Source organism: Lichenostomus cassidix, chromosome 9, assembly GCF_008360975.1.
Source record: "Lichenostomus cassidix isolate B80296 chromosome 9, HeHo_3.0, whole genome shotgun sequence".
In the NCBI taxonomy this organism is placed as follows: Eukaryota; Metazoa; Chordata; class Aves; order Passeriformes; family Meliphagidae; genus Lichenostomus; species Lichenostomus cassidix.
In genome coordinates, this window is record NC_139490.1 from 9,856,327 (window position 1) to 9,883,016 (window position 26,690).

A 26,690-nucleotide genomic window follows, 5' to 3' on the forward strand; every position below is an offset into this window, starting at 1 on the left:
GTTTTTCTTTGCCGTGCAGCTCCCATAAATCCCCTCCTGTTCTGAAATTCGGTTTTTAAAATTATTTTTCTTCCCCCCATGTGTAATCCCACTGCAGGTTTAACAAGGATAATTACAAAGCAGTTAAACATGGGAGCAGTGAGGAAGAGTGCGCCAAGGAACGCTGAGCCTATTTGCTTGAAAACTCCACAGGTGCTGGTTACAACTTTGAAACACCAAGGTTACTGTGTCTGAAGAGTATTGTTTCATCCACAAAGAGGTCAAACACTGGAGAACATTCTTGGATATTATGTGAGATTTAAGTGAGACTTGTTCCTCAAGGACTACCTTATAAACCAGCTTATCTGATACAAAAGATCCCTAACTCCGAGAAAATTCTGGGTGAGAATGGAGCACCAAGGAAGAGGATAGAGCAGAGGTCACAAAATCATGAATAATGCAAAGTAAAGGCATAGAGAATGAATAATCACTATTTGCTATAGCACGAGAACACTGCTATAGCACGAGAACATTTTAATTAAAAAACAATCACAATCATTTTTCTCTGCAGAAACAGGCTCTTATTAAATAGACATCTCTAAGCCAATCTCTGGGACTCTGTCTCTACCACTTACTTTTCTCTACTCCTTTGTAAATATTTAGACTGATAGGTGTAGAGCTGTGATGATCACTGAGTATAACCCTTGGTACCTGTCACTAAATCAATTCTATATATTTACTGGTGAAAAGTTTGACTGTAGACTAGATGCTGTTCTTGCTATTCAATGAAAAATTTATTTTGTGAAATTTTCATCATTAGCTAATAACAAATTCCCTATAATTTCCTGGGTATTTGCAGGGAAAAGGCATTTATTTGGTAAAAGCATATTATAAAGAACTACAAGGTAGGGATAGTCCTTCTGAGTCTTGTTCAAACTCCATTTCAGACATCAGAAGTCTTTTATCTCAGCTCTCTATCTAGGAAAATATTTACCCATTATAATGACCTAATCACAGGAAGAGGCCAGGGCCCAATTTTCTCGTTTGCCTGCCTGTCTCATCATGGGGTGAGGCTTGATGCAGGGTGTGTATCACCAGCCCAGATCCCTGTGCAGAGCCTGCAGCTGGTGCTCAACACCAATAGTGTCAACAGGTGTACTGCTCTGGGTGCTCTCAGATGCTACCTGGATAGTCAGCTTCTCCTTCAGTGCCTTCCTACCATGTGTGCAGAATGGCCACATCATCCAGGAATCTCTGGAGCAGCATTGATGTGGCTAAAGCAAGGCTGAGAAAGTTGTTGTTCCTACCTGAATGTAATGAATGATTGAAAGATCTTAACTGAAAGGCACTGGAACCATTCTTCTAAGGACAAAGGCAGACCAGGAAACAGCCCAGATAAAGTCATGGACATTCAAAGTGTTGAGCTGCCGTGTTTCCACAAGTGAAGATGGAAGCTGATCTCTCTGTAATAAGATAGGGTGGGAAAGGTTATATAATTAGGTTGCTTGTTGCCTTAAACCCTCCTTCTCTGTAATGCTAAATAAAACAAGTGCTTCACGGATATAGGTCATTATCCTTGATCAGCTGCCCAAAGGGAGGAAACACAGGGTGGTAAACAGCTGACACATGGGTGTAGCCAGCTTTTGATTTTATAGTGGGTAAAAGTGCCATTTTTCAGTCTATGCTCAGGAGGGGTGAACACGTGAGATGGGCCTCCAGAAGTTCTGCTAATGCTGGAACCTTGTGGCTGAAATGTAGGCAGGACAGTGCAAATACCAACTGAATTTTTTTCCTCTCTTTTCCCTGCAGTAGGCATGGACTAAGAAACACAGGTGACACCAAAATGTCAGATTTCCTGAAGCTTTGAAGCCATTTGACTCTTTCTAAAAGCTTGGTGCAGATCAGGTATTTGTAAGCGTATTGCTTCAGGCTCACAACCTCAGCCAGCCCTTGCTGGGAACATTACCACATTCCTGGAGCTGTGGTGGCTGTGGTGTGTCTATAGCATAAACCAGACACTTGTAGTGTTCTGAGAGATGGGACAGAATACACACAGGTAGCTCTGACACCTTAAGGACTTGCCAAGGCACCAGTGAGATCCTAAGGTTTCTCCACTGCAGCCACAAACTCAGTGTTCTCAGGTTATTACTCCGAAGGGAAGATGGTGCTTCCAGCGCACGTTTACTCTCAACTTGTCCAATAGATTAGAGACAAGCAATTTGGAAGAGATCTATGAGCAATCTGGTTTAGCTCTCTGCAGACATTCCTCTCCAGCCACAAGCAGCTCATGAGCAGTTTGAGCCCAGCTCTAGTGCCAGGGATCTGTCACCTCACTGGCAGCAGTGCTGGGCTCTCTCCTTGGTGATCCAAATTTTTCATGGTGTGAGGGAATGCGCATTCGGGGATGGCTGAGCCAAGGGTTACTGAGATGCCCTGCATTGCCTCTGTGTCCCCGAGTGGGATGGGACAAATGGAGTGGCCTGTGGGCAGAGATGCTCTTGGTCAAGGTCAAACACATGGGTTGCAATGGGTCTATAAAAATTCTCAAGTCAGTCTATGCAATGGGTCTATAAAAATTCTCAAGTCAGTCTGTACTTATGTGCAATAAGGTACATGGGGTTCTTAGGTTAACTAATGGAGGTAGGAAGTCCATCACTTTCATAGCCAGGTGTGATCTTCCAGAGGCTAGGAAGAGCTGTTGTCTCCTTTTATAGATGGTGCACTGAGGCACAAAGCTCCAGACTACTGGGGAGAAACATGTTGGACAAATGTTTCTCATTAAGAAATGTTTATTTGTCAGACATGAATCCTTTCATGTTGTGTATGTAGGAGTGCATCCATTTTAGCAAGATACTCTAGGAAATGTTTTCTTGGAGTCAGCATGGAATTTCTGACCAAAATGGTCCTTCGTTGTGGCATAGTTATTCCTGGGCTGGCTGGGAGTCTGTAGGTCAGGTCTTGGAGCTGAGGCTGGCAAGATGGGGAATTAAAACAGGCAAAACTGATTCTCAGTCACTTCTGGCACTGTGGTTTGTTTTTCATTGCATGCTTTTTGTCCTTTATTACAAGGGAGAAAGTCCTCCAAAATGTTGAGAAGTCCTGTTTTTGTCACAGTAGAGATGGGAAAGATTCCAGACTCTCCAAGATATTGGCAAATGGTGGAAGCTTTTCCTGCTCAGTTCAAGCTCCAACTTTTCCCAAGTCCCACATCTGTTCTGTTGCAGAGCTGCATACTTAACCCTGGTTTTCTGCATAGAAAATAATGTAAAGAAAACTATTTACTTTTGAAAACTGTTACTGCCTAACCACCTAGTGGAGAATGGGCAAAGCTGGCAATCAGGAACTGGAGACCCAGCAGCCATGTCCTCTCCTTTTGACTTCATTGCCCTGTGTTTACAAGCTGGTCTGTCAGATTGGTCACACCTCTCAATTCTCAAGACAGTTGTTTTCCAAAGTAAATAGTTTTCTTTACATAATTTTCTTTGTATATAACCAAAGTATAAACCAAATTAATGTCTTGCTTCTTCAAGGCTTTAAATTATTTAGGACCTCTGTAGGAGACAGATAGGTGCTTTGAAGCACTCCATGGAGGACACCTCCTGAGCTAGCAAATCCAGAGCTTTGCTGTTGCACAGGGCACTGTCTGATGGCACTATGGGATTTGGGCTATCTAGTCCTCTGGGAATATCCACCTCAAGTTACTTGTCTTTGGCATTACCAACTGCACAGCTTTTGATTTCTTAAACTCTTCTCATCAATCTCGTTCTTTGCTCAAGTCTGCCCAAAGGCTCAGAAAGGGAAATGGAAATGTCCAGGGGTCAAGCACAGAAATCAAGTTTTGTTCAGATGAAAACTACCAAGAGAGAGTGTGCTACCTCTGAGCAGGGAGGGTCACTGGCTTATTTTGCAGTCTTGCCAAAAAACTCAGCTTGGATCTGTTGTTCATCACAGCTCAGACTGATTTTCATACAAAATAGCTCTTCATATTTAAATTTTGGTTTACTCTTTCTTTCTTTCTCTTTCTTTCTTTCTTTCTTTCTTTCTTTCTTTCTTTCTTTCTTTCTTTCTTTCTTTTTTTTTTTTTTGCATTGTGAAATATTTATCCTGTGTTTCACTGGGGGAATCTAATTTTCTCATCTTCTCCCTTCCTAATATTTAAGATCTCTCTAGGTGTCTTTGCACTACACCCATGTTGCCTGATTGAAGGAGTTCCAGGCAAAATCCACAGTTGGCATTTTTAGCTTGCAGAAATAATATTTTTGTGGTTGTATACATTTCTGTGTGCTGTAACTCTATTTACTTTAGCAGAAGAGCCCGTAAGATTGACGAGTGAAACAACATATTTAAAATACATATCTTGCAAATGTGTTAATGACTGTATAGGCTATAGGTCTCTGTGGAAATAAGAGGAGGCATTCTTTTAATAAACAATGAAGTGGATCCAGTTTTTCTTCCTACTTATTTCCAGCACATTCACTAAAATGCTACCGATCCAATAATATTTGTCTCTTTCTTGGCTTCTTACATACATAGCTTTCTTCCATGACAACAAATCCAAGATTTTCTGGAGCCAAAGCAGGAATGATGATGTGTTTTTGTTGTTGTTGTTCTAACCAGCTGTCTCTGCTCATCTTGCTGTTACTAGGAGAAGACATCTGCTTAGTACATTCAATATTTTCACTTTGATTCTCAACGGGGAGGTCAGAGCCTATGCAAAAATGTCCCCCAAAATATTTGTAACCACAAGCATGTCTTTTAAGACTGGGGTACTTTGTTTATTCATTGTAGGCTCCATAAAGTATTTAAGTGATTCCCTTCCTGTAAACCACTCATGATTTGAGCGCTAAAATCTGGACATGAGACATTTACCATTGGTGAGATACTGAGCAAGATACCAGATGGTGTAAAATACAAAGTCTAGGGGCTTCTGCTTTAATTATATCACTTCATTCTGATGAGATACTAGAAGTTTGCTCTTTTCCCCCCCACTAAGCTGAGACCTGGAAAGTGAGGATTGTTAACGAAATTACCCGGAGAGTGAGGATTGTTAACGAAATTATCCAACTTCTTTACCAATTCTTTGTGTTAATTTTATCAAAATTCATTAGAAAAAAAGGACCAGTGCTAGTAATGGCTGGATGTGCCAAAATGCTTCAGGCAGTTCTTTCTTCTAGGCACTAGCAAGTCTCCTTCCTCATTAACCAGAGATCCAGTCTAACAAAACACTTCAATCCTTAAATCCACCCTGTTCAATGGAACGCTTAAACCTAAGCTAAAATCTCTCTGGGCTCAAATTGGATTTAAGCGTGTCCTTAAAATGAAGTATGCTACTCTAGCACATTGCTCAACTATACTTCTCAGCACTGGAATTTAGCAGTTTTATAAAATTTCATCATTCCTGAGGCACAGGAAGCTATGGCCTAGACAGTGGATGGAGCAGAGCAGGGAGCAGAGCCTGAAAGGTGTGCAGGGAAGTCTATACTTTCCTGACCTACCCCAAACTTGCCGTGGCCAACATTGAGATGATATGGAATTAGACAGCACAGATGGCCTGGTAAAACTGAGCATCTTGTGAACCACTTGCAACCCCAAGATGTGCACAGAGATGGAAGGTTTGATGATGGTTGCTATCTCTGATACACTCACAGAAAATTGGGGAGTTTGTTGGAAACTGTATTCCTCATCAGTGAAGATTCCCTCAGGGTTTTGGCCCAGTCTCAATTGTTGTCAGTGATCTGTGATTCACTAGAGCCTGCTCAATACTGTGTCTTGAATTCCTGTCTGTGCAAACATACCTGCAAACTGGGGAATGACAAACTTGGCCCACTGCTGTTCCTAGATTCCTTCCACCAGGCAGCACACGTGTATCTCAATCAGAAACAAGCACCCTGTTGGGAAAGTAACTCAGACTTGCAGGATGAGTCTTTTCTCTCCTGTCTGCCTAGTATCCATGCTGGTGTTTCCTCATTCCTTCCCCAGTGCCACAGGAATGCTATTGCTGTGAGCCTAGATTTTGCATGTGCTTCCAAGAATACCCTTTGGAGACTGAAGGGTCAAGTGTGACACTGCATGTCTTGGTGGAAACTGGCGTCCTCCTGGCGAGGCGGTTGAAAAGTGCTGCGGTTTGGGGCAGAGGAGTCTCCAGTTGATCTAACACTAATTGCATCTGATCTTTGTCTGTAAATTAGGTGGCAGCTCTCCCAAAAACACATGCTTAGTGTGTTTTCCAGCCTCTTTGGCTTTTACCCACAGAAGAATTAGTTCACCAGGTGGGAAACTTTCCTGTTGTTCTGGAATTGTTGCTAGTGAGGGAATATGTCAGATCCCCACAACTTCATCTGATTAGGAGCTGAATTGCAGCAAAAGTGACTTGGGTTAGAGATAAAGCAAACATATCCAACTGTGAAGCGCTGGAATGGAACTTCTAGATATTCTTATGAGCAGGGCTGGTGAACCCCTGTCAGGTACGGTTTAGCCAGTACTGCTCCTGCTTTATGGCCTGAGACATGGAATTCCTGAGGCTTCCCAAGGGCTCTTCCTGTCCTGAGGTGTTTTTCTTGTGATTTTTGCATCTGAAATCTCACCGAAAAGGAGAGATCCAAACTCTGAAAAGCAAGGTTTCACTTGCTGACTTCTGGAAACTTTGCACAGAATGGGGTCTGATAGGAGGTCATAGTGAATAATTTTCTGCTCTAAACTTTGTGCTGTGGGTTTATAAGGGCTGTTCCAGACATGAGAAGGTGAGCCGACTGGTCTAAAGCCACACAACACAGGGAAAGTAGGAGCAGAAGCCAAGTTTCCAATCTCCTAGTCATGCACCTTAAACACGAAAAAACTTAATTTCCTTGAACTGATACTGGCCCAGGCTGACTCCAGTATTCCTGCCTCCTGACTGGCTTATGCAATGTCAAGCATTTCAGTCTTTCGCTGTTTAATTCATTTTGCTGCTATGGTGCAGGGTGCGGTAGATATTACCAAAGGAATGATTGTATGTTTGCCAGTATTTTTGATTCTTTCCAGGCAAAGAGCAGATTTTCACAGCCAGGCTCAACACGTTGAATTTTCTACTTTCATTTCCAAAGAGTATGATATTGGTCATGATAGGAAACTGAAAAAAACCCAGAGAATTCATGCTGTGTTTGACAAGGCAGTGACCATTCTGGGCAGCACGTAACAAGGGTAATGGGCTGCAAATCAAACTTCTGCTGCTGTGCTGTAGAAGATTAGTCACAGTTCATCTACCAGCAAAATGGAGGTAGTAGTAGTTACTATCTCAAACTCTGGAGGCTCAAAGCTTTAAACTTTTGGGATTTCATTCAAAGGAGGCTGCTATGGATGGGCACAGTATTCTATCTTCTGTTAACAGCACTGGAAAATTTCATAAGCTTGATGGATAAAGAAGCAATAATTGTTGGATATGGGACACGGAAAATATTTGACCACTGGTTTTCTCTGAAATACCAAATGGAGAGCACTTGTCTCTCATCTCAGGCCAAAGGGGTTTTTGTAGTGTTCATATACTTCCCCTAGATACCAGCTGAGACATCACAATGGCTGTTGCAGTTCTGCAAGAAAACTTGAACGGAGAAGAAAAAAAACAAAACAGGCAACAATTCCTGTGTATATCTGCCATGGAGAGCTCCACCATGCTGAGGTTGACAGACACAGTGAGGTTGGCCGACATGAGTGCCAGGAAACCTCTGGTGATAACCACCTGCTCCTGGTGGAATAAAATCCCACTGTGAATTGTCCTTGGAGTGCAATGCAGAAGCATGACCTTGTAGCCCAGTGGTCAGAGAACTCAGCTGGAAGGAGACAGGTAAACTAGGTTCTGCAGGGAGGTAACTGAAGTTTACAGGGAACTAAGTTTACAGGGCCTCGGGCAAAGGCTTTGGCTGCTCAGCTTGAACTGGTGCTCTGGTCTCATCCACCTGGAAATCAGCTGTGCCTGTGTCTTTCACAAGAGGCCACGTTCACAGAGCACTGCTGGCTCTCCAGGTAACACCTATGGCACAGGGCCCTGGTGACTCACACATTGTTCAGCTTTCGTTTAGGATCTCAGCAGGGTTTAGACACAGGGTAGGCAGCTAGGACAAGGCTGGGGAATTTCTAGTCATAGTCTTCAGGCTTAGAAAACATTTGTGGCTGTGACTGCTCATGCAGATTTAGCATGTTTTTCTAAGGAGAGAATCTAGCCCTGGCAGGCCTCTCTGTTCCTGGGGGGAATTTAGCACCCCTGGAACACAGGGCCATTGCAGGACAGCAAACCAACCCCAGATGGGGGAGGTTTGCACTGAGGACTAAATCTGGGATATGTCCTACTTTCCCTTCTGAGGGGTCGGCCAGGCTGGGGGGAAATCTCTTGGTGTCTTTGACTGGGAAATACACTGGCTTTGGCAACCAGGGAAGGTGGAGAGAGGCTGAATCACAATTCCCTGCAACAGCTTCTTAAGTCTTTTAGGCACTTACTGTCCTTTGTTTTTTGTGTCCAAACGAGCAATCTTGCCCTCCTGGGGCTGTCAAGCACTGACTGTGGACATTAAAGCTGGTAATGGGATCAGATTGTAAACATATTCTGAAAGCACACACCAGAGTCCTTTATTTTAAAAATGAAATACATTTGAAGTGCCTAAAAAGTCACCCCAGAAATCTCTTTCCAAATGAGTAAGGCTTGGCAACGCTACCCTCCACAGCCTGAACACTAAGTAACCCTTGTCTCCCCGTTCTCTTCAGGGCAGATGCAGATACCGAACAGCTACTTAAAGGGCAACATTCCATTATAAAAACAATCACACTCAACATCCCAATTTATTTTAATCGCAGTCCTTAGAAATGGCCACAAAACAATCCAACAGAAAGCAATCAGAAAATAGTTTCCCTTCCCCCCTCCTTAGTATTCTCGACAAGTTATATTTTGAATCTCTGAGCAGGCAGCTCCTTTGGAACTCCCAGCAGGTTTTACCTCCCATCACCTTGCTCTTCGTCCCAGCTGGGGAAGAACACATTAGAAGTTGGTTGGAGACGCACCCAAAGGAGCCCTGGAGAAAACTTCCCTGTGAAAAGTTGTATCCTGGAAGGCACAGGGTGCATTTCTGGGCCTAAGGCTCCCCTGGCTCAGGGATGCAGAGCAGGAAGGTGATGCTCACAGGGTCAGGCTGCCTCCAGCGCCGTTCCCCTCCGCCCAGGTACCGGGAGCCGCCGCCGCCCGCCCCCCCCCAGGCGCGGCGCAGCGCAGCGCAGCCCCCTCCCGCCGTGCGGCCGCCCCGGCCCCGGCCCCGGCCCCAGCCCTTACATGGACAAATCTGCCTGCAGGGAAAGGCAGGAATTTGGGCCCTTGACGTCAGCCGCGGGCAGAGCGCGGCAGCCCGGCAGAGCGGGAGGCAGCGGCCGCCGCTTTCGCTTTTTGTTCCGGGGCCGTCCCGCCGCGCTCGGGGCCGCCGGCCGCCCCTCCCTGCGCCCCAGGGGAGGTAAGGGCCGGGGAGGGCGCGGACGGAGGGATGCGGGAGGCGGGAGCGCCGCGGCCGGGGGCATGCGGAGGGGCAGACGGACCGGAGAGAGGGAGGGAGGGAGGGATGTGCGGGGCGGAGCGCAGGAGGGGCTGCCCGGGGAAGCGGCGGGCGCGGTGTGGGGGTACCCGAGCCGGGAGCGCGGGAGGGGCCGCCCGGGGCACGCTGCGGGGCAGCGGCGCGGGGCGCGGAAGGGGCCGCCGGGCGGAAGGAAGGGGCCGGCGGCGGGGCCGGGGGCGGGCGGTGCGGGGCGGGCCCGCGGGGAGGTCCCGGTGCCGCCTCCTCCCGCCCCCCGCCGCCTCCTCCCGCCGCCGCCGCCGCGCTCGCCTCCGCTGCCTCCTCCCCCGAGGTATTGTTGCAGATAATAACTTGCCCCCTTCCTCCCCCCACCCCCGTCCGCCCGCCGAGGCAGCTGTGCCACAGCTGGAGCCCCCGGCCGGGGCGGGGAGCGCTGCCGGCCGCCCGGGGGGGCCGCCCTGGCTCCTCCCTCCGCCCGGGGCGCCGCGGCCGCCGTGAGGGGCCGGCCCGGTGCGGTGCGGCTCGGCCGCGGGGCGGGGGCAGCGCCGGGCCCGGGGCAGCGGGAGCTTCCCCGGTGCTCGGCGGCCCCGCCGCTCGGCTCCCGCCCGGTGCCGGTGTCGGGGCGGGCTGGCCCCCCGAGCGGGCGGGTCGGTGCCGCAGGTGCACCTGGCCCGGGCGGGGGCTGCCGCAGCTCCGCCCCGCCGCCCGCCGACCCCCGGCCGCGGCTCGTAGTAAATAACAAGTTGAGTAAAGCTCTGGCAGCTTTTTATATGCTGGGGGAGGCCCTGCCTTCCCCACCAGGTAAGGACGGAAAAGTTTCCCACACCCTGACGTAACCCAGGACTTTTTTTTTTTTAGTATAATATTTTTTTGCCCTCCCTTTGTCTTGCCCTTCTCTTTTGAGCAGGCAAACCTTACTCCTGCTGTTGCTCAGGAGCACTCCCCGCACCCCGGGGCTGTGCTGGGAAGCCGGCAGCGCTGCCGAGGAGGCGTTGATGAAGCAACTCTGCCTAATTGCTTTGCCGCCTGTACCTCGAGGTACAGCTTGGCCCTGCCGGTGAAACAGACGAGAGTTGGATTCTCCTGCTTTGTCCTGATTATATTTTGTTTGTTTCTGTTTTTCTACACGTGTAGGAGTTGACTTTTTAGCCCAGTTATGGGGTCCTTGGGTTAGTTTCATGTCTGTTTCTTTCCGTTTTGCTAGGCAGGTGGTACACAAAAGTTTAAGGAGCTTGCAGGAGCCATCAAACCTGCTTATGTGTCTCCCTGCACATCTGCAACACCTTGATCCCTCAGCACGAAAGGGTTTTGACCCATGCAAAAAAGGAAGGTCTCACATAGAAGCCACAAGTGTTTTGGACATACTTCAGGATTTTTTTGCTTCCCTGGACTTATTTACCTGTGGAGTTTGTGCTTATACATTCCGGGAATGATTTCTGGGACAAGATCTGAGAGAGTGGGGAGTGCCTGGGAGCTGGTGCTGGTTGATACAGCAGGTGCTGGCTCACCAAGTAATTGGAGAAATGGAATATTAGGAAAGTATGGGAACATGCAGAGCTGGAGAGGAGGACACAGCGTTTCATCTCTATGTTAATAATGTGGCTGTGTTCTTGCTGAAAAATGTTGGCTGCTGTCCTTTATATAGCTCAGCCTGCTGTGCAGCAGCACAGTTTAGGGATGTGAGGGACTTTCTAATTATTCCCACCCTTGCTGAAGCAGGACTGGCTCACACAAGGCTTAATAGTACTCTGGGATTTCCCTTGGGAAATATTTGTGTCTGTGGATAAAGGTTTACTGTTGAAAACTTCTGCCTGTTGTCTTGGTCTGTTGCCCGCTGCCCACCCCATGACCTTACAGCATATTGCTCCTAAATTTATTAGCTCCGTTATTCCCCTATTTCAGTTGTTTAGCCTTTGTTGTAGGGTTTTTCCCTGTGGGATGGGCTCTCAGCAGCTGATGGTGTGGGTGGTGACCATAGAGCCACCTGTCAGCAGGCCCTACCCCTCCTGTCAAATCCTGCCTTTAACTTTGTTATGATGCAGGTGTTGCTAATGTGCCCTTCAGGCCTGTTGCCCATTGTTCCATAGATGGTTTTCCTTTAATTGTTTTATTCAGGTTTTCTTTTTCCAGCTGAGCTAGCTTGTGTAGTCTGTTGGGGAAAAACTGCCAGATCAGGGGCACCTGGGTCCAGGATAGCGGCAGCTGTAAGTTGCCATCAGCAATGGTCCTGTAGAGAGATGTCTTGTAGTGGGTAGGAGACCTGCTTCCCAAAAGTCACTCCCACCATGTGTGTTGTGTGGCCATGGGCACACTGGCCATGTGTGTCCTGTGTTGCCAGCACTCCTGGCTGGTGGAATGCAGCCCTTGTATGCTACTTGGGTAAACTCCTGGGTGGAAGTGGAGGACATGTCCAGGAAAATGAAGCTAATACTGTTTCTCCCAACATTAAAAAAGCAAAACATTAAAGCTTCTGTAGGTACAGCCCCAAGCTGCTCTGAATTGCTATTATGCAGTCTCCATGATGCCCTGGGTCAGTGAGAATAACTGCTTTTCTCACTATACAGCAGTCTCTGTCTTGCCAGCCCTGATTGCCTGGTATGGTTGGTACTGGCTGGGCAGAGATGCTCATACTGAGCTGGGAGAGAAACTCCAATTCGTGTTGCTCAGAGGTGAGATTTTTACCTTTGGAAAATGCTTGGAGATCAGCCTGGATATCAGGGTGGGATGCTGGTGACCATGCCCATCTCAGTGTGGGTTCCAGCTCTATGAATCCTTTCTCTTGTTCCTGTTTAGTGGAGAGTCACCCAGCTTTAAGGGATAAAAGTATTGAATGATGCCTCTGATGTGCTGTTGTGAAACCAGGACAAACTGGCAACAGACTAGCAGGTCAGAAATGATTTTCAGGTGCCATATCCTGGGAATCGTGGTTAGTTTACCTGTCTTGTCTCATGGAAGTTTTCAGACCACATTGGATTTCCAAGTTGCATGGTACTGAGAAATGCCTTCAGCTGTGCTGTGTTAGTGAGATAATAGGAACAATGAGGAACTGGTGAAGTGTAATTCAAGCTTTCAAGTAGTGTAATGGCAGATTCGGGTGTGTATCCCTTGCTAAAGTACTTGTTTCTCTAGGGTGTTCAGGGATGAAGCTCCAGAGCTGGACTGGTGAGTTTTGCAAGACACCTTAGAGTGTTGGCTGCAGTCTCAGTGGAGTTGGAGTGCTTTTACATATATTATCATCAGTATGTATTTTTAATTATAACTCCTAGTATACAAATTACGGTGTGGGGGTTCATGCTCAGAGTAGAGACACCACTTAATTTTGAAGCATAGTGTTACCTTGTTTGTTAAAATCACTCATTGTGTCCACTTGTCTGTCTACAAAACTTAAGTAATACCCTTGTGACCAGTCAAACTTTGTGTATGCAGTTTTGGAGAGGGATAGTAAGAATGGTTGGGAGCTGGAAAACCTGAGGGAGCTTTACCAGCAGTATTGGATCACACCTCTTAAAAGGACACATGTTAGAAAGGTGTCAGAGACACAATGAGTGCTGTGGAAAAGGTATGTCTGTTCCTTTGTACAAATGAAAACCAAGGTGAAAGTGGCTGATTCAGAACGAGGAAAGTTAAGTGCTTTTCGGTGTAGCTAATGTTGGCATTTGTCATGCAGAGTGTTGCTGAGAACAAGAGTTTAGCCAAGTCTGAAAAGAAGATGGGATGGTTGTATGAGCATCAGGTACATTCAGAGTTGTACCAGCCCGTGGTGGTGCCCGTTGTATCATAAGCATCGAATTGGAAGGAAGAAACAGTTTCATGTAGGTTTCCATGAAGCATCTCTGCCTGACTAGCTAGAGAAAAGCAGTAGCTTGGGTGGATGACAAATTGTTCCAAGAACAGAGTTTCCGTGTGTCTGTGGAAACAAATACCCTCAGGGCTTGCAGTGGTTTCTCTATTTCTCTGCCCATCATGGTTGTGTGAACAATACATCCTCAGTGGCATTTTGTTGCTTGTTAAGCTTCTGAAAGCCTGACCCGTACAGCTCTGCCTTTCTCCTGCTGAGCTCTTCTGTCCCTGAGATGGCTCTTAGAAACACTTGCAGTGTCTGCTCTGGCTGGCCCCAGTGCTGGGTTACACCTTTAACTGGTTGTCCAGTTCTGATGTGGTCTGTGGCAGCCCTGGCAAGGTGGAGCTAAGTCCCTGTGAATGCATGAAGAGGTTTTAAAGATGGCATCAGGATGATGAAGAGATATACACTGGCCAAGAGTAGGTCTCTTCCATCTCATGATGCCATGATTCTTTAGGTATGTCTGTGCGTTTCAGGTACATTATTTTTGTTTTTGATGGGGAGAAACCTTCAGGGAAGTAAGATGAATACCAAGTCCATGTGAACCATCAGAAGTCCAGGATTCAGCATCTGAGTTTGCTGAGTGCACATGTGAATTAGACAGTGATGCTCCTGTCTGCAAGACCAGATCCCCCACAGGCTTTTTTACCCCAGTACCTTCCTCATCTCCTTTTGCTGTTGCTCTTGTAGCAGCATAATTCTGTTAAAAGCCACAGAGCTTACTGCAGCTGCAGCCAGAACAGAGGAGGCAGGAGCAAAGGAGATGGAAACCATAACTTATCAAAGGATGCGGGTTATCTGATGCACAGATTCACAAGGAGCAATGCCTTTAAAGATGTTCATCAATGTTATACCTAGGAAAATACTTGAAATAACTTTACAAACAAGAGTTCCAGGGCAGGGATTGAAGATCTTGTGGTTGGCATCCCCGTGTGTGCATTGGGATGCTGGAGGAGAGCATTAGTAAAGTTTGAAGAGCTCAGTGTTTTCCTCTTTTTGATTTAGGGAGCTCTTTGTTTTGCAAAATAGAAACGAACAGAGAAAAGAAAACAACAAATCAAACTGAAAACCACAGACCAGAAAAAAACCCCACAAAACATTAAAGCTTTTGAGAGTTTGTGCCTGCCTGAGAAGCAGAGTTTAGCAGGGTTGGTTTTTTTTCATTCATCCTGCTTCTGGGCATGGCAGGCCAGGCTGGGCTGGTGATGTTTTCCAGTCCAAACATGAAAAAAACTAAAACCCGCTTCCCACACTTAATCATTGCAATTAAGGTTATCCGTAGAGACAACTCAGTGGAGATTCTGTTTTGATCTCCAAGAGCTGGTTTCGATCAGGTTCTGAGCAACTGCAAGAGCTGGCACGAAAATGATAATTTTTAAGTCACTGTCAGCAAGTCTCTGTCATTTTAGACTGTAAGTATCTGTTGTTGGGATCTGTGGGTGACAGTGACACACACGTGTGAGTCAGAAGAACTCCCAAACTATCACAATATGCTCAGGGAAGGAAAACAAACATCGGTGGAGCTGTGGGCTGCTGATAACCTTTTCTTAGACAAAGTTATAAGCTTTTGAGTGTTGCAGACTGTTAGGGTGTTTTCTGTCACCCTTGATGCCATAAGGGAACCTCAGAAGACAGTGATTCCTCAGCAAATCCATAAATTACGTAGTTTGGTTTGAGGTAGGGAGGGATGCATGAGGGTCTCTGGCTTATGCCAGTTTTGTTGCTGGGTAATAGCCATCCGGCCTCTTTGGGGTTTGCAGATCTGGCTGGGAGGGATCCTGTGTTGTATCTAATTGAGTTTATGCACATGAGCATCCTCTGAGTAGGTGCTACTCAGCTCTTGGCTGCCTTCCTCCCCTGCTCCTGCTGCTCAATGATGCTTCAAAGCAGGAAAACTTCCGCCAAATCTTGGATGATTGTGCCGCCAGTGGAATAGTTAGTTGAGATTTAATATGGCCATTATCTTTAGGTAATAAAGTATCAACTAACTTGCCATAACTGTTGTGTTTAATGTCTATTAAAAGCCCCACATACTTCATTCACTGGGTGAAATTTAATAGAAGTTCATCTAAGCATTTACTGCTTATTTAATTTAAAAACAAGTTGATCTCCATGACTGGAGTAACAGGCACTAAGGATTTAATTAACATTTAGTAAACTGCCCTGTTAGCTCTGAATTGCACAGTCAGGTCTTGTTTATGCATCAATTTGTAACTACCCTCTCCCTTTTTTTTTTTTTTTTTTGGCCACTTGATCTCACTGTGGGGAGCTGCAGTCATCTTCTGTTCTCCCCCTGCTCCTGATCTTGCCTCACATGGAGAGCCTCTGCCAGGGCTGTGGGGCTAGGGGCTGGAATGCTATGCAGGAACCAGAACCCAGCTGCTGTTTTGTGAGACCAGCCCAGACAGCTGGGCAAAGGCAGGTGGGATAGAGGAGGCTGAAATGACAGGTTGTCCCACAGGCCTTGAAAAAGGGTCTGTGGAGCCCCATGGAGTGGGTAGGGTTATACTGTGTGGTGGGGAGAAGTGGTCCAGCTTCAAACCTTACCTTAAATTTGGCTCTGTAATGTTTAAGTATCTCATGTAGGGTTTTTTCAGCAGTGTGGCTGCTGTGTGGAATTCAGGTTGGTGAGGTTTGCTTTTTGGAAAGAGAATATTGGGGTGTTGTTACAGGTGGCTTGTGGGTGGTCCTGCTGCAGTGGCTGTGTTTGTTGTACCACAGCTGGGGTGGTTTCTGTGTCAGCAGTGTGCATTTTCAACATGCTGTGTGCATGTACCCTAAGGAGCTCCCTGTTTCAGCAGTTTATTACCTCACCTTAACAGATTTGAATTACTCCACTTAGTGAGGCATGAATGAAAGCAAGGAGTCTCCCAGACAGTGCAGGCAGCAGCGGCTGGGTTGGGAGAGTGATTGAATTAGCAGCTGATAAGTGGTTGTAGCTCCAGCTGCTGCATCATCACTTCCTCACTAGCCTGGGTGTCAGTGATGTTCCTGTTCAAGCTCTGTGCTGAAGGACATCGGCTGGCTTGGATTCAACACACCTCGTTGTTTGAGATAGAGACTTGATTTGCTTATCATGTTTTTGGGCAAATCTTGAGAGGTACCTCCAGGTATTAGTGCGGCCAAGACAAGTCTCTAGTCTAGATCTCCCAAGAAGAATGGATAGTGATTGTGGCAACCATGTGGCAGACCTCAGGTTAATTACATGCTGTGAACTTTGTTAAAAGAATAGTGTTAAAGTTGCAAAGTCCAAGTGCTCCAAAGCTATGAAAGGCTGGAATGAAAGTCGTTGATGAAACCTTAATTTCAGCCTTCCCTGCAAGCAGGTATTTTGATATAGCCACTTGATCACCAGAGCACATACACTTTGTGTCTGGAGTGGAAGGTGATACTTAATGAGCAGCTATTCAGTTGCTTTTCTCTTTGTGCAGTGTGTGGCCCCAAGCCTTATTTACCATGTACTGTTCAAACTTGAGACAGAATGCAGACTTATTAATGTTCTTTTGTGCTTTTCTGGAGTGCTCTTTGCTCTTTCATTGAAGCACTGTGGAAGTTGGAGGAACTATTTTTGTAGTGCCTTCTCAATGTGAAGGAAAATTATTCTTGTCATTTTACTGATGGGACACTGAGGTTTGGAGAGGCATAAGATTAGTTGTCTCACATCACCCTTGACTCTGAAATCATGGAGAAAAAAGCAGTTAGACCAAGGTTGTTCTCTTAAGTGTGCAGTCATAACTGATAATAAAGCAAAGAAATGGTTGGTAAGAATTGTTTGTAATTACAGACTGAAGTTTACATGCTTTCTGCTCAACTCTGGAGATTACTCTGAGCTGTTCCTTGCACTTACGCTTATCTTCCCCCATATTTCCTTCTGTACCTGCCTCTTATGCATTATCATCATTATCCTGAGTGGGGGGCAAAGCCTGTACTTATCTTGCATGGGTATTATAATGGCTAGCTTAGTGTGGAAGCTGGTATTTGCCTCTGACATTTGAAGGCTAGAGTAACTTAGTACTGTTGAAACTGAAATGTGGTGGTGGGGAGGTCAAGAAATGAGCCACAAAGATGGTTAAGGTCCAGGTGGTATTTATGTATAAAAACATATTTCAAGGAGTGGAAGTAATGGGGACTTCACATCATCTGCTCGACGCTTCCTCAGTGACTTTTTTTCCCATGTACATTTGACTGACATTTTTCAGGGTAGTTTAAGCTTCTTTTAAAGCTTATTCATCACTTCTGATCCTGCAGGCTATTTTTTGGGAGAGTGAAAATTATGCCTTCCTTAGCACTGTTTCACTGCGGTGCTTTTTCAGAGATTCCATCTCTTTTTTGAGTTCCTTGGGATGTACAGAGCCGAGCTTGGAAAACACGGCATTGCATCTTTGCCATTTAAGGAGGTCTTGGTGAACCTTCTGCATAGTAAGTTTGAAATTCAAGTGTATGAGTAATCCAGCTGAACTCTGCAGTTACTTGTGTGTTTGAAGATAAATGAGTGTTTTAGGACTGTCCCATACCCAAATCCTAACGTGCTCCCAAGGCAGATGGATGGGGAACAAAGGAAGGCCAGAAGGGCTAGAGTTACCTGGGCCGCTTTCCTACTGTAGCATGCAGAGTGATCATAGCCTTGCTGCAGGGAAGAGTCAGCTTCATACAGAGCAGGAGATAACATTGTGAGTGGTGCACATATTTTCAAGCTTTTAACAGTGGCATTAAGTAAAGAACTGTGGGACAGAAGCGTATTTTGGATGTTAGGAATAATGCCTTGAATCTCTGCACTGCTGCAGGAATGAGTGTGGGGTTCATGGCATGTAAAGTCTCTTCGAATATCTTCCTCTGCATGCAAGGTTTAGGAGTGTGGCCAGGGCAGCAGGTGAACTCAAAACAATATAAATGAGCATGTCTTTCCAAGGCACTCCACCCACCCAGGTCCTCGAAGTGTCTGGGTGAAAGGATGGCAGCTTGCGGAGTGGCTGTGTGCCTCCTTCCGTGGCTTGGCACAGTGTATTTTGCTCTGATGCGTGGGAGAACTGTGAACTTGGGGTATGTGGAGGCTGGGGAAGTTAGTTGAGAAATTTTTAAGGACTACATCGTAGCATGGGAGAAATAGCTGCAAGAGCAGAGCTGTTGTGTATGACACACAAGGATCCCTGCAGGGTGTGTTCATTTGTAAGTCATTCTGGATGAAGTTAGTTACTCCCATGCCCTCATTGCACACGCAGCTGACAGGCAACGTGTTGTGGGCTCTGTTCCTACAGCTGGGTATCCAATGTCTCTGAGGATGCAGGGCAGATGGCTTGATATCACCTCACCTTTGCACTGCTGGGTGTGTTGCTTTTCTGTGCTTTACCCTGGGACTGGATAGAGGGGCTTGCTCCAGTGTGTTACAATGACCATTTGTGCTGGTAGTCCTCACCCTGTCTAGGGTCAGGTCACTCTCTGGGCTGTAATATGCATATCCATGCCACCCTGCTTTCCATGGATGTCATGGCCCAAGCCTCTAATCTGTGTTCATTTGCATGCCTGAGGTGGTGTGTTAGGTCTCGGATTATGCTGTCATGTGTCAGAAGTCTGAGCGAAAGTGATCTGCTCCAGCTTAATTGGCTTCAGGGCAGCCATCTGCCTGTGGTGGCTGTTCCCCATCCCTTGAAGTGCAGTAAGGCACAAGCAACCTGTTTTTGCAACAACTCTTGATAAATTTCTTATGTCTCAGGTGATTTGATTCATGCCTGATTATGGGTGTGCCCACTTTCATGGGTGGAGCTGGATGTGCAAAGGTAGCTGTGTTATCAGAAAGTCTCTGGCTCATCTCATTTAGTTTCAATTTCCTTGGAAGAGGCACGTGCTATAATGGGAATATTTTTTGTGTGTTAGTTGTGCAAATTCTACCTGATGTAGAATGAAAATGATTCCAGGTGCTTTTGATCTCCAGAAAGACAACACCTATCCATCTGATGAAATACATGACCAGTTCTGGGTATGGTATTGGTATACTCCTGGCTTCCTTTCATCCATTGTTTTTGCTTCCATATCCCATAGCCAACATTTTCCTGTGTTGTCCATATCTCTAAATTTGACCAGTAGCATCTTGGACTGGGTCTGTCACTTGTTTTGCCACCTGAAGGAGAGTTGTGAGTCTGGCAAACTGTGTGTGTCAAAGATCTGTGAACCCAAGCAGAGACCACAAGCTGCTCCCATGAAGTGATGTCTGGGTCTGAGGAGATCCTGCCCTGGGAGATGAAGATAAAATAAAGAATGGTGAGAGAAGAGCTGAATGATTGACTTGGGAACATAGGGACTGATGATGAGTGAAGATCAAAAGGACGTAAAAAGTGTTTGTTAGCAGAATGTGACTAAGATAAAGACCTGATAAGTATTGAAATGTGTGGAGGAGAGGGAAGCAGTAGCTTCTGACAGAGCAAAGCTGAGCATGTAGGACTTGGAATGTGGTGCAGAGCAATTCTAGGTCATGGGAACATACGGCTCCTGTGGCCCTGCCACCACAAGCCATTGCCACTTATATCCCTTTAACGAATGTGCACCGTTCAATCTGAAACCCACTTGGACTCTTCCCGTCCTTCCTGGGGAGTTCATCTCCCTCACGGCTGTTCATCACTGTGGTTTCTGAGCTGTGCATACTCGCTGTCTCATTCCTCAGCCCTTACTCACAGGAGGCCTCTGTGAGGGAGGGACACCCAAAAGAAACATGAAACTTAATGCTAAGTCCCTTGCCACGAGGAATTTGGGTGGCTGATAAGCTGCAACTGGGTATTCGAGAGCCTGCTGAAGGTCTGTGGGCTGTGAGTGTGATCTGCAGCACTCCAGAGAGTGGGATGGAGCTTGAGCGAAGGTGGTTTTCCCTGCAAAGGGCAGCCCCTGTCTGGGGGCTCCTGGTAGAGCTGCACTGGCCCAGCTTGTTAGCAAAAGTCGGTTTTGCATTTGGATGGGGTGAAGTGGAGGAGGGGAGCAATATGACTCACTGGAGTTATCAGCGACCAGAAGTAGGCTGTGAGCTACAGGGGACACCTTGTGCCTCCATCCTAAAACAGTGAAATCTGTCAGGGGAGATACAGTCCAACACAGCCATATGTGCAAATACAACATGTGGGTTTGGGTCTTGGTCCAGCACTCACATCCATAAATAGGCCAGCCCCTTCTTTACACTAGCATTTGTGTGCACTTCACAAACATGAACCAGCTAATCCCAACAGATGTTTGGCAGCCTCCAGAGCCCATAAGGAAGTTAAATATCATTGCACTTTGCTAGAGAGATGCCCAGGATTCCAGTAACACCTGCTAGAAGATCCCATTGGAGCTGTGTGTGTTGGTGGCTGTGTGGGCTCAGCTCAGCGGGGCACCTGCTGCCATTGCCTCAGGCTGCTCTGCCACAGTGTATGAGGGCTGGGCTGGGCTTCCATTGACATCACAGACACAGCTTCCTTTAGCTTTTGAGGGAGAATGGGATTTAACAGTATGTTTACACACACACACTGTATTAAAATCTAGTTGAAAGGAGGGAGTTGTGGATTTTGCTTGCTGCCTGCCTTTGTTCACAAACTGATGTGCCCGCCTCCTTGGTGGTCATGTGTGAAGTCATGATGCTTCTGGTTGGCCTGTGTCCTTTACTTGCCTCCCTCTCTTCCCCAAATATCAACATTTACTTGCAAGCTTTAACACGTCCAAGGACAGGCAAATGTTGCTGAAGTGGTGATTTATTCTGGAGCTGTCTCTGGACTCTCCAGTTTGTGATTCAAGAAGCTTTCAGGAAGGACTGTGAATCTTACTTGTTTCTCCTGGCCTCTCTTTTGTGCCCTGGCTGGGTGGCTGTCCTGATTTTTCAGGCAGGGTTGTAATTATAAGGCTGCTAAGTGAAGTGCTTGGGGCAGCAGTAGGATAGTTCTGGATTACTAATAAATCAAGGACTTTCCTTAGGTGTTTGCTCACTCAGTTCTTTCTCAGTCTCCATGAAATATGAATGATGGCTCTGAATACCCGCGTGTGATTAAAACTTCCTGGAGTTTCCTCAGGGCACAGACCCACTAGTATTTGCCATTCAGCATCTCAAGGACAAGTCTTGGGTATCTTCTGCGATGACAGGGGCTGTGCGCTGTTCCTCCTGTCCCTCCTAATTCTGAACCTGCTGTGGTTGCTTTGCTGCACCAAGTGTGTGCATCAGACTTACCCAGTGCTGCCAGCGGCTGCTGCCCAGCCTTTTTGTCTGCATTAGTTTAATTGAGTGAGGAGCCTGAAGGAGAAGCTATTCATTCCCCTGGTAACTGTGCTTGACAATCAGAAGTTATTCTAGGGGTGAAGGATGGGTACAGATTTGTTTTCCTTGGTTGGGAATCCATAACCCTTAACAGTTTCTCACTCATAGGAACCAAGTGGACTTGGTTTGCTGCTAATTAAAAGCCAAAAGGGTATGTAGTCTTTTCCAAAATAATTACCATCTTTGGTGAACAGAACAAAACTACGCTGACTTCACATTTGTTTCCAAACCCCTTTGCTTGTGCCATGATACCTGGCTCTGGCCATGACACATAGGAGGGCCCCATCAGGGCCAGCAGCTCCATCCTGGTGCACAGGGAGTTTGTGCTTGAATCCTTTCTCTGCTCTTGGACCAAAGGATAAATATAGGAAAAGCACAGGGTTGTGAAAAATGTTATGAACCTAATAATTATATTTGGGATTGAGGATGTGTTTTCTTGGTGGTAAGCCATTAAAGGCAATAGAAATGAGTGTGTGCACCCTGTGTGCCAGAGCATATTTTTATCTTGGCTTTTTATGGGCTAAAAACCAGCAAGAAGAACAAAAGGTTTTGAATGTGTGTGCATGCTCACTACCAGGAACCCCAGTTCCTAGATAGTTTGGTTTCTATCAGTAATTGGTTTCAGATACACATTAACTTTGATTCACGTGTTGGGTTGGGCCTGCTGTTACAGTGGAAGGTGTTCCCTTTCCTTTCTGTTTGCCCAGCCTCTGCTTCTGTCATGTTTTTGCCTCTGCAGGGACTGGACCTACAACTGGGGGGGGACAGAGGGCCTTCTCCCTTTTTGGGTGGTCCTGAGCGTCCGTGCAAGTGTTTGTGCTCCTTCAGTGCACGTTGGAGGGGTTGTCTGATGGCACTGCTGGGTTGAGGGCTGAAAGATGCCCTGTCTGAAGTGGCTGGGCTCCCTGGAAGCAGGGCCTGGAGCTCTGTGACTGCTGTTTGCTCGGTGTGTGCAAAGGCAGAAGCACCTCTCCACACTTGTATTTCTCCCCACCATTCCCTCATGGTGGGGTTTGGGCCTCTGAGCACTAGCAGGGGTGGGAGGAATGGCAGTACCATCCTCTGAAAGAAATGGCACAGGAATGGGCAGGAATCTCATGACTGGGTTCATTGGCTGGGGCAGGCTCACCTCCATTTATAATATTCTGTAAATTGATGTTTGACCTGCTGTGGAGGCTGGTGATAGCAACTGTGCCCACCCATCTGCAGTGCCCCTTTTTGCTTTCCCACCCTGGGTACAAAAGTGAATTCTGTTCACTTCATACAGGGAGCATTTCCAAAGTTGTTCTGGGGTGTGCAGGGAGCAGCAAAGGGGCTTTATTTTCTTAATCTGCCTGTTTGATGAGGCAGTATCTGGCTGTGCCCTTAGCAACGGGTTTTTTAATGCAGATCAAGTCTCCTGTTTTAATTGACTAAGAAAAAAGAACTTGAAGAGGGTATGAACCCACGACCTTGAGATAAATAGTTTCTTATTGAGTTCCTGAGCCCCTAAGCCGCCCCCTCTTGTGAGAGTAGCGTGGTTTAATCAAAGGTCAGAGGTTTCGTTGCCTCTGAGTGCCACAGAAAAAGAGGGTGACATGAGCGAGTTCTCCCCGGTCCTCCGTGACTGCAGTCATTTTTGGCCTGTCAAGTTCCCTTTGAGCTCGCTGTGCTTGTCCTCTCTTCCTGGGTGATGGCTCTCTTGACCTTCTGTGGTCTCTGTGAATGCTGATAAAGACCTGGTGACCAAGTCAGCTGTGTTTCTGGGGATTGTAACTAGATACACAGTGGCTATGGGCAAATAGCTTCTGCGAGGCTGCTGTGAGCCTGTGTGCAACATGCAGATTCACAGCCCTGATAGGACATAGCCTTTGCTTGCCAGCTCTTCCCACACTGCTCCCACGCGTGTCTCCTGTTTCTAGGCTGAAGGCCAAGTGTGGTATCTCACACACTGCTGTGTGGTCAGTCTTGGCATGTGCTGACTTGTGCTTGGCCACTGATGCCTAAGATGTTGCAGTTGCTCATGAAGGTGCCCCCTCATTTTATTCTGTATTTCCTTCTTGGGTGCTGACCAGACATATGGCTGTACCTCTTGTGAGAGGAGCAGTTATTAGTCTGTCTTTCTCTCTCCTCTTCTGCCTTCTGTTTTCCTGACTGCAGTCACTAAAGCTTCTTGAGCCTGGATGGTGGCTGTCATGGAGCTGGTCTTGCTTGCCCATGGTATACCAACTTCCTTAATGCTTTGCCAATTCAGTCTTTGAAAATACTGTCTGGCAAGTCCTGGAGAGATCTTTGCCTCCGAAAGTTTCCATGGTTCCCTTCTGTTTTTCCCCATCACCAAGTAAAAAATAAAAACACTTGGCTCAGTAACAAATGCTGGCTTCAAATGCTGGCGACAAAATTCCTGCTGACAAGCTTAGTATGGTAGGGTAGGAGTAGGTGAGGACAGGTGTGATGGTGGTGTTATGCTGTTAGGTGCTCCTGTGAATCACACAGCGAGACAGAAGGAGGTTGAAGAGACCTTTGCTGGTCTCGAGTGGTTTGTACCTTCGGTGTGATGTTGCGATCACACGCTGTAGCAAATGTTTCAAACAAGTAGATCTGTACTCTTCTGGAATACAGTGCTCAGGTGTAGCTGGTTGGAGGATATCATGTGGAAAACTCTTGGAAAATCAGTAGCCAAGAAAACTTTGTGCTGAGAAATCATTAGGTACATGGGAAGAAGCATGATCTTTCCCTGTGAGCGCCAGTGAGATCCAGTAAGGATGCTGGGAGATGTGTAATGGCTAACTTTGCCATTCTGCAAACCACAAGCCTCTTTCTTTTCACTGAGAAACAGGAATGCAGACAAAGTGAACCAAATCATAGTGGTTCAGAGGTGCAATTTTATTGTCATTGTTGGTGCTGTAGGCAAATAATAAAGGAAATGCAGTGAAAATCCAGTGTATTTACTCCTCCAGGTCAGGGTACAATGGCATGGAGGGGCTAAAGCCTTTTTATCATCTATTTTTAAGGAGAGAAAAGACGTGACAATACTTGCCCTTACTGTGTGGAGAAGTGATGTGATAAATCACAGTCCCCTTTTACAGGCAATTAGTTAAACCCCTTTGGTGGGACAATATTCCACAGAATTCCCATGGAATCTGTGTGTGCTGGTTCTCTTGCACAAGGTGGTCAAGGGATGTCCGAGTTCTACCACTTCTTTTCATTTGGTGTAAGGGTCAAATTCAACCCTGGAGTCTGGCTTCCAGCTTAAGTCAGGGTAATTTAGGAACTCAAACAACCTTTTAATGTATTTTCTGCATGTCTCAGTCCCCGTCTATGATGCAAGTAATGGTACTTTGTTCAGAAGGTGGATGCATACACAGGCATCTGTGGCCCTCTTAGTTTTCAGATGTAATAAGAGCAGTTATTAGGGCTTATCAGAATTGCTCCAGAAACTTTTATCTATATTTGGAATAAATTGGTCCTTTCTCAAAATGGAGCTTTCTGAGGGAAACATCAGCTTGCAACTCACTTCTTGTAACAAGGAAAAACAGAAAAACAAGTATTTTTCCTATTTTTCTATTTGTGACGGTAAAAACATTTGTTGGAAACAGAAATTTTTTTATGAGGTGCAGTCAGTGGTGAGGCTGCTCCACACTTTGGCTAGTTGCCACATGTCCACATTTGCCTGGATGTCTCTGCTCCATCCAAGCCTTTTCGTTTTTTTTTTTTTTTTTCTTGAAGGAGTATGCTTCTTTGACCTCTCCCAGCAGCTGTTTGGAAACGGGAGCAGCAACACTGAGAAAATTTTAGGTTTCTTTTTCATATATACGTATATATGTTCATCCCACCTTGAGGTATTTGTTCTAAGTCTGAAACTGGGACAGGTTGGTATTAAGATACAAAGGTGAAAGAAGATGGCTAATGCTTGAAGGGGGCAAACATTCTAAACCAAAAGAGATTTACTGGTCCTGGTTGACTGTGATTTTTTTTAAACATCTCCCTGAATGATAATGCGTTCAAAAATACCAAACCTGACCACATGGGCACAGGAGTGTGGAATCCAGTTGTCTGCCAGCTATTTTTTGCTATTTTCAAATGATATGGCCAAAAATGTAATCTGGATAAAATATAAGCAAAGAAAATTCCTTGAGCAGGAAGACTGTCTGGTCATGTAGGCTCTAAGTTTTAAAAGTTTCTTTTACAAATGGTTTTAAGGACAGCAATAAGAGGGCCTGCCATGCTGCCAAGGGTTTTGTTGTGGTGGCACCTGAGCAAGCCTGGGGGAAGGTGTTCTCCACCTTCAAATTTTGGTGATTTAAAACCAAAATGGTTAAAGGAACATTGTCCTTTATTATAAAACCTAATAGTAAACCCCTTAGACTTGGCATAGCAAACATGTGCCACCTCTGCCCCAGGAGATTTTGTCTTGAAGGTGGGCTGCAGAAGACGCTGGGCTTGGATTCTGTCTTGGGGTGCAGCACTTCTCTGCTGCCCTGGGCACTGTCACTCTGCTTTTCTTGACCAAGCACCTTACAACACAATAGGTGTGCTAGGGCACTGTTTTGCCAGTGCTGCTTGGGAAGGATGGCTATTCCTTGGGGAGTGGGGGAATGGCATTTTTTACATTTTGGATTGAAAAATGTTATCCATTGTTTGAAACCCAGGATCTGCAGTGCTCGGATACTGCATGATTGATTATCCTTCTTTGATCGACAAGCTGGGATGCATTGGAGTGAGAAAGTGAAACTGCCCCCTTCTCTCTCAAGGGTGTCCCTGATGAGGTTTAGTGAAATGCAGACAGCAAATGGTGGGGGGAAAAGAAAAAATGAAAATAAGAGTCATTGAGGCTGTTTTGAAAGTCTTCCACTTCCAGTAAACTGAGGGAGTGTGAGCAGCGTGAGGTCAGTAGTCTGTGCTTGAAAATATGGGATCCAATCCTGGTGTCAGTTACAGACATGTAAATCAAAGGCAGCGCTGCTGGCAGTGACGGGAGCTGCTGAAAGGTTGCTCCAGCATGGGACCCGCAGGCTTTCTGGCACAGGCATGCTTATTCCTCTTGTTCCTTAGACACCCTTTTTCCCTAGCTGTCCTTGGGCATTTAAAATAACAGGAG

At 46.3% G+C, this 26,690-nt stretch overlaps 2 protein-coding genes and 1 long non-coding RNA gene across 9 annotated transcripts in view; 2 read left to right on the forward strand and 1 right to left on the reverse strand.

The window, feature by feature from the left end:
• The window catches only part of LOC146433249 (uncharacterized), a 46,328-nt gene extending 43,803 nt beyond the window's left edge, over positions 1–2,525 (forward strand). The window contains exon 5 of the long non-coding RNA XR_014854024.1: positions 98–2,525. This is a non-coding gene — a long non-coding RNA (uncharacterized LOC146433249). The remainder of the gene's footprint in view (positions 1–97) is intronic.
• A 6,249-nt stretch (positions 2,526–8,774) lies between these two features.
• On the reverse strand, positions 8,775–19,978 carry LOC146433250 (uncharacterized). Its single transcript, XM_085068781.1, has 3 exons — positions 19,903–19,978; positions 9,272–10,265; positions 8,775–9,049 (listed from the first exon to the last, which is right to left on the reverse strand). Exons 1-3 carry the CDS (start codon positions 19,976–19,978, stop codon positions 8,938–8,940), a joined length of 1,182 nt encoding a protein of 393 aa, XP_084924907.1. The 3' UTR covers positions 8,775–8,937.
• The window catches only part of LPP (LIM domain containing preferred translocation partner in lipoma), a 314,289-nt gene continuing 297,317 nt past the window's right edge, over positions 9,719–26,690 (forward strand). For 5 of the 7 annotated variants that reach the window (XM_085069373.1, XM_085069375.1, XM_085069378.1 and 2 more), the window contains exon 1: positions 9,719–9,834. The gene's annotated coding sequence lies outside the window, so the exon portion shown is untranslated. Of the gene's footprint in view, positions 9,835–10,165; positions 10,305–10,410; positions 10,542–26,690 lie in introns of those variants that run through there. The other 2 variants (XM_085069376.1, XM_085069374.1) reach the window with 2 other exon arrangements.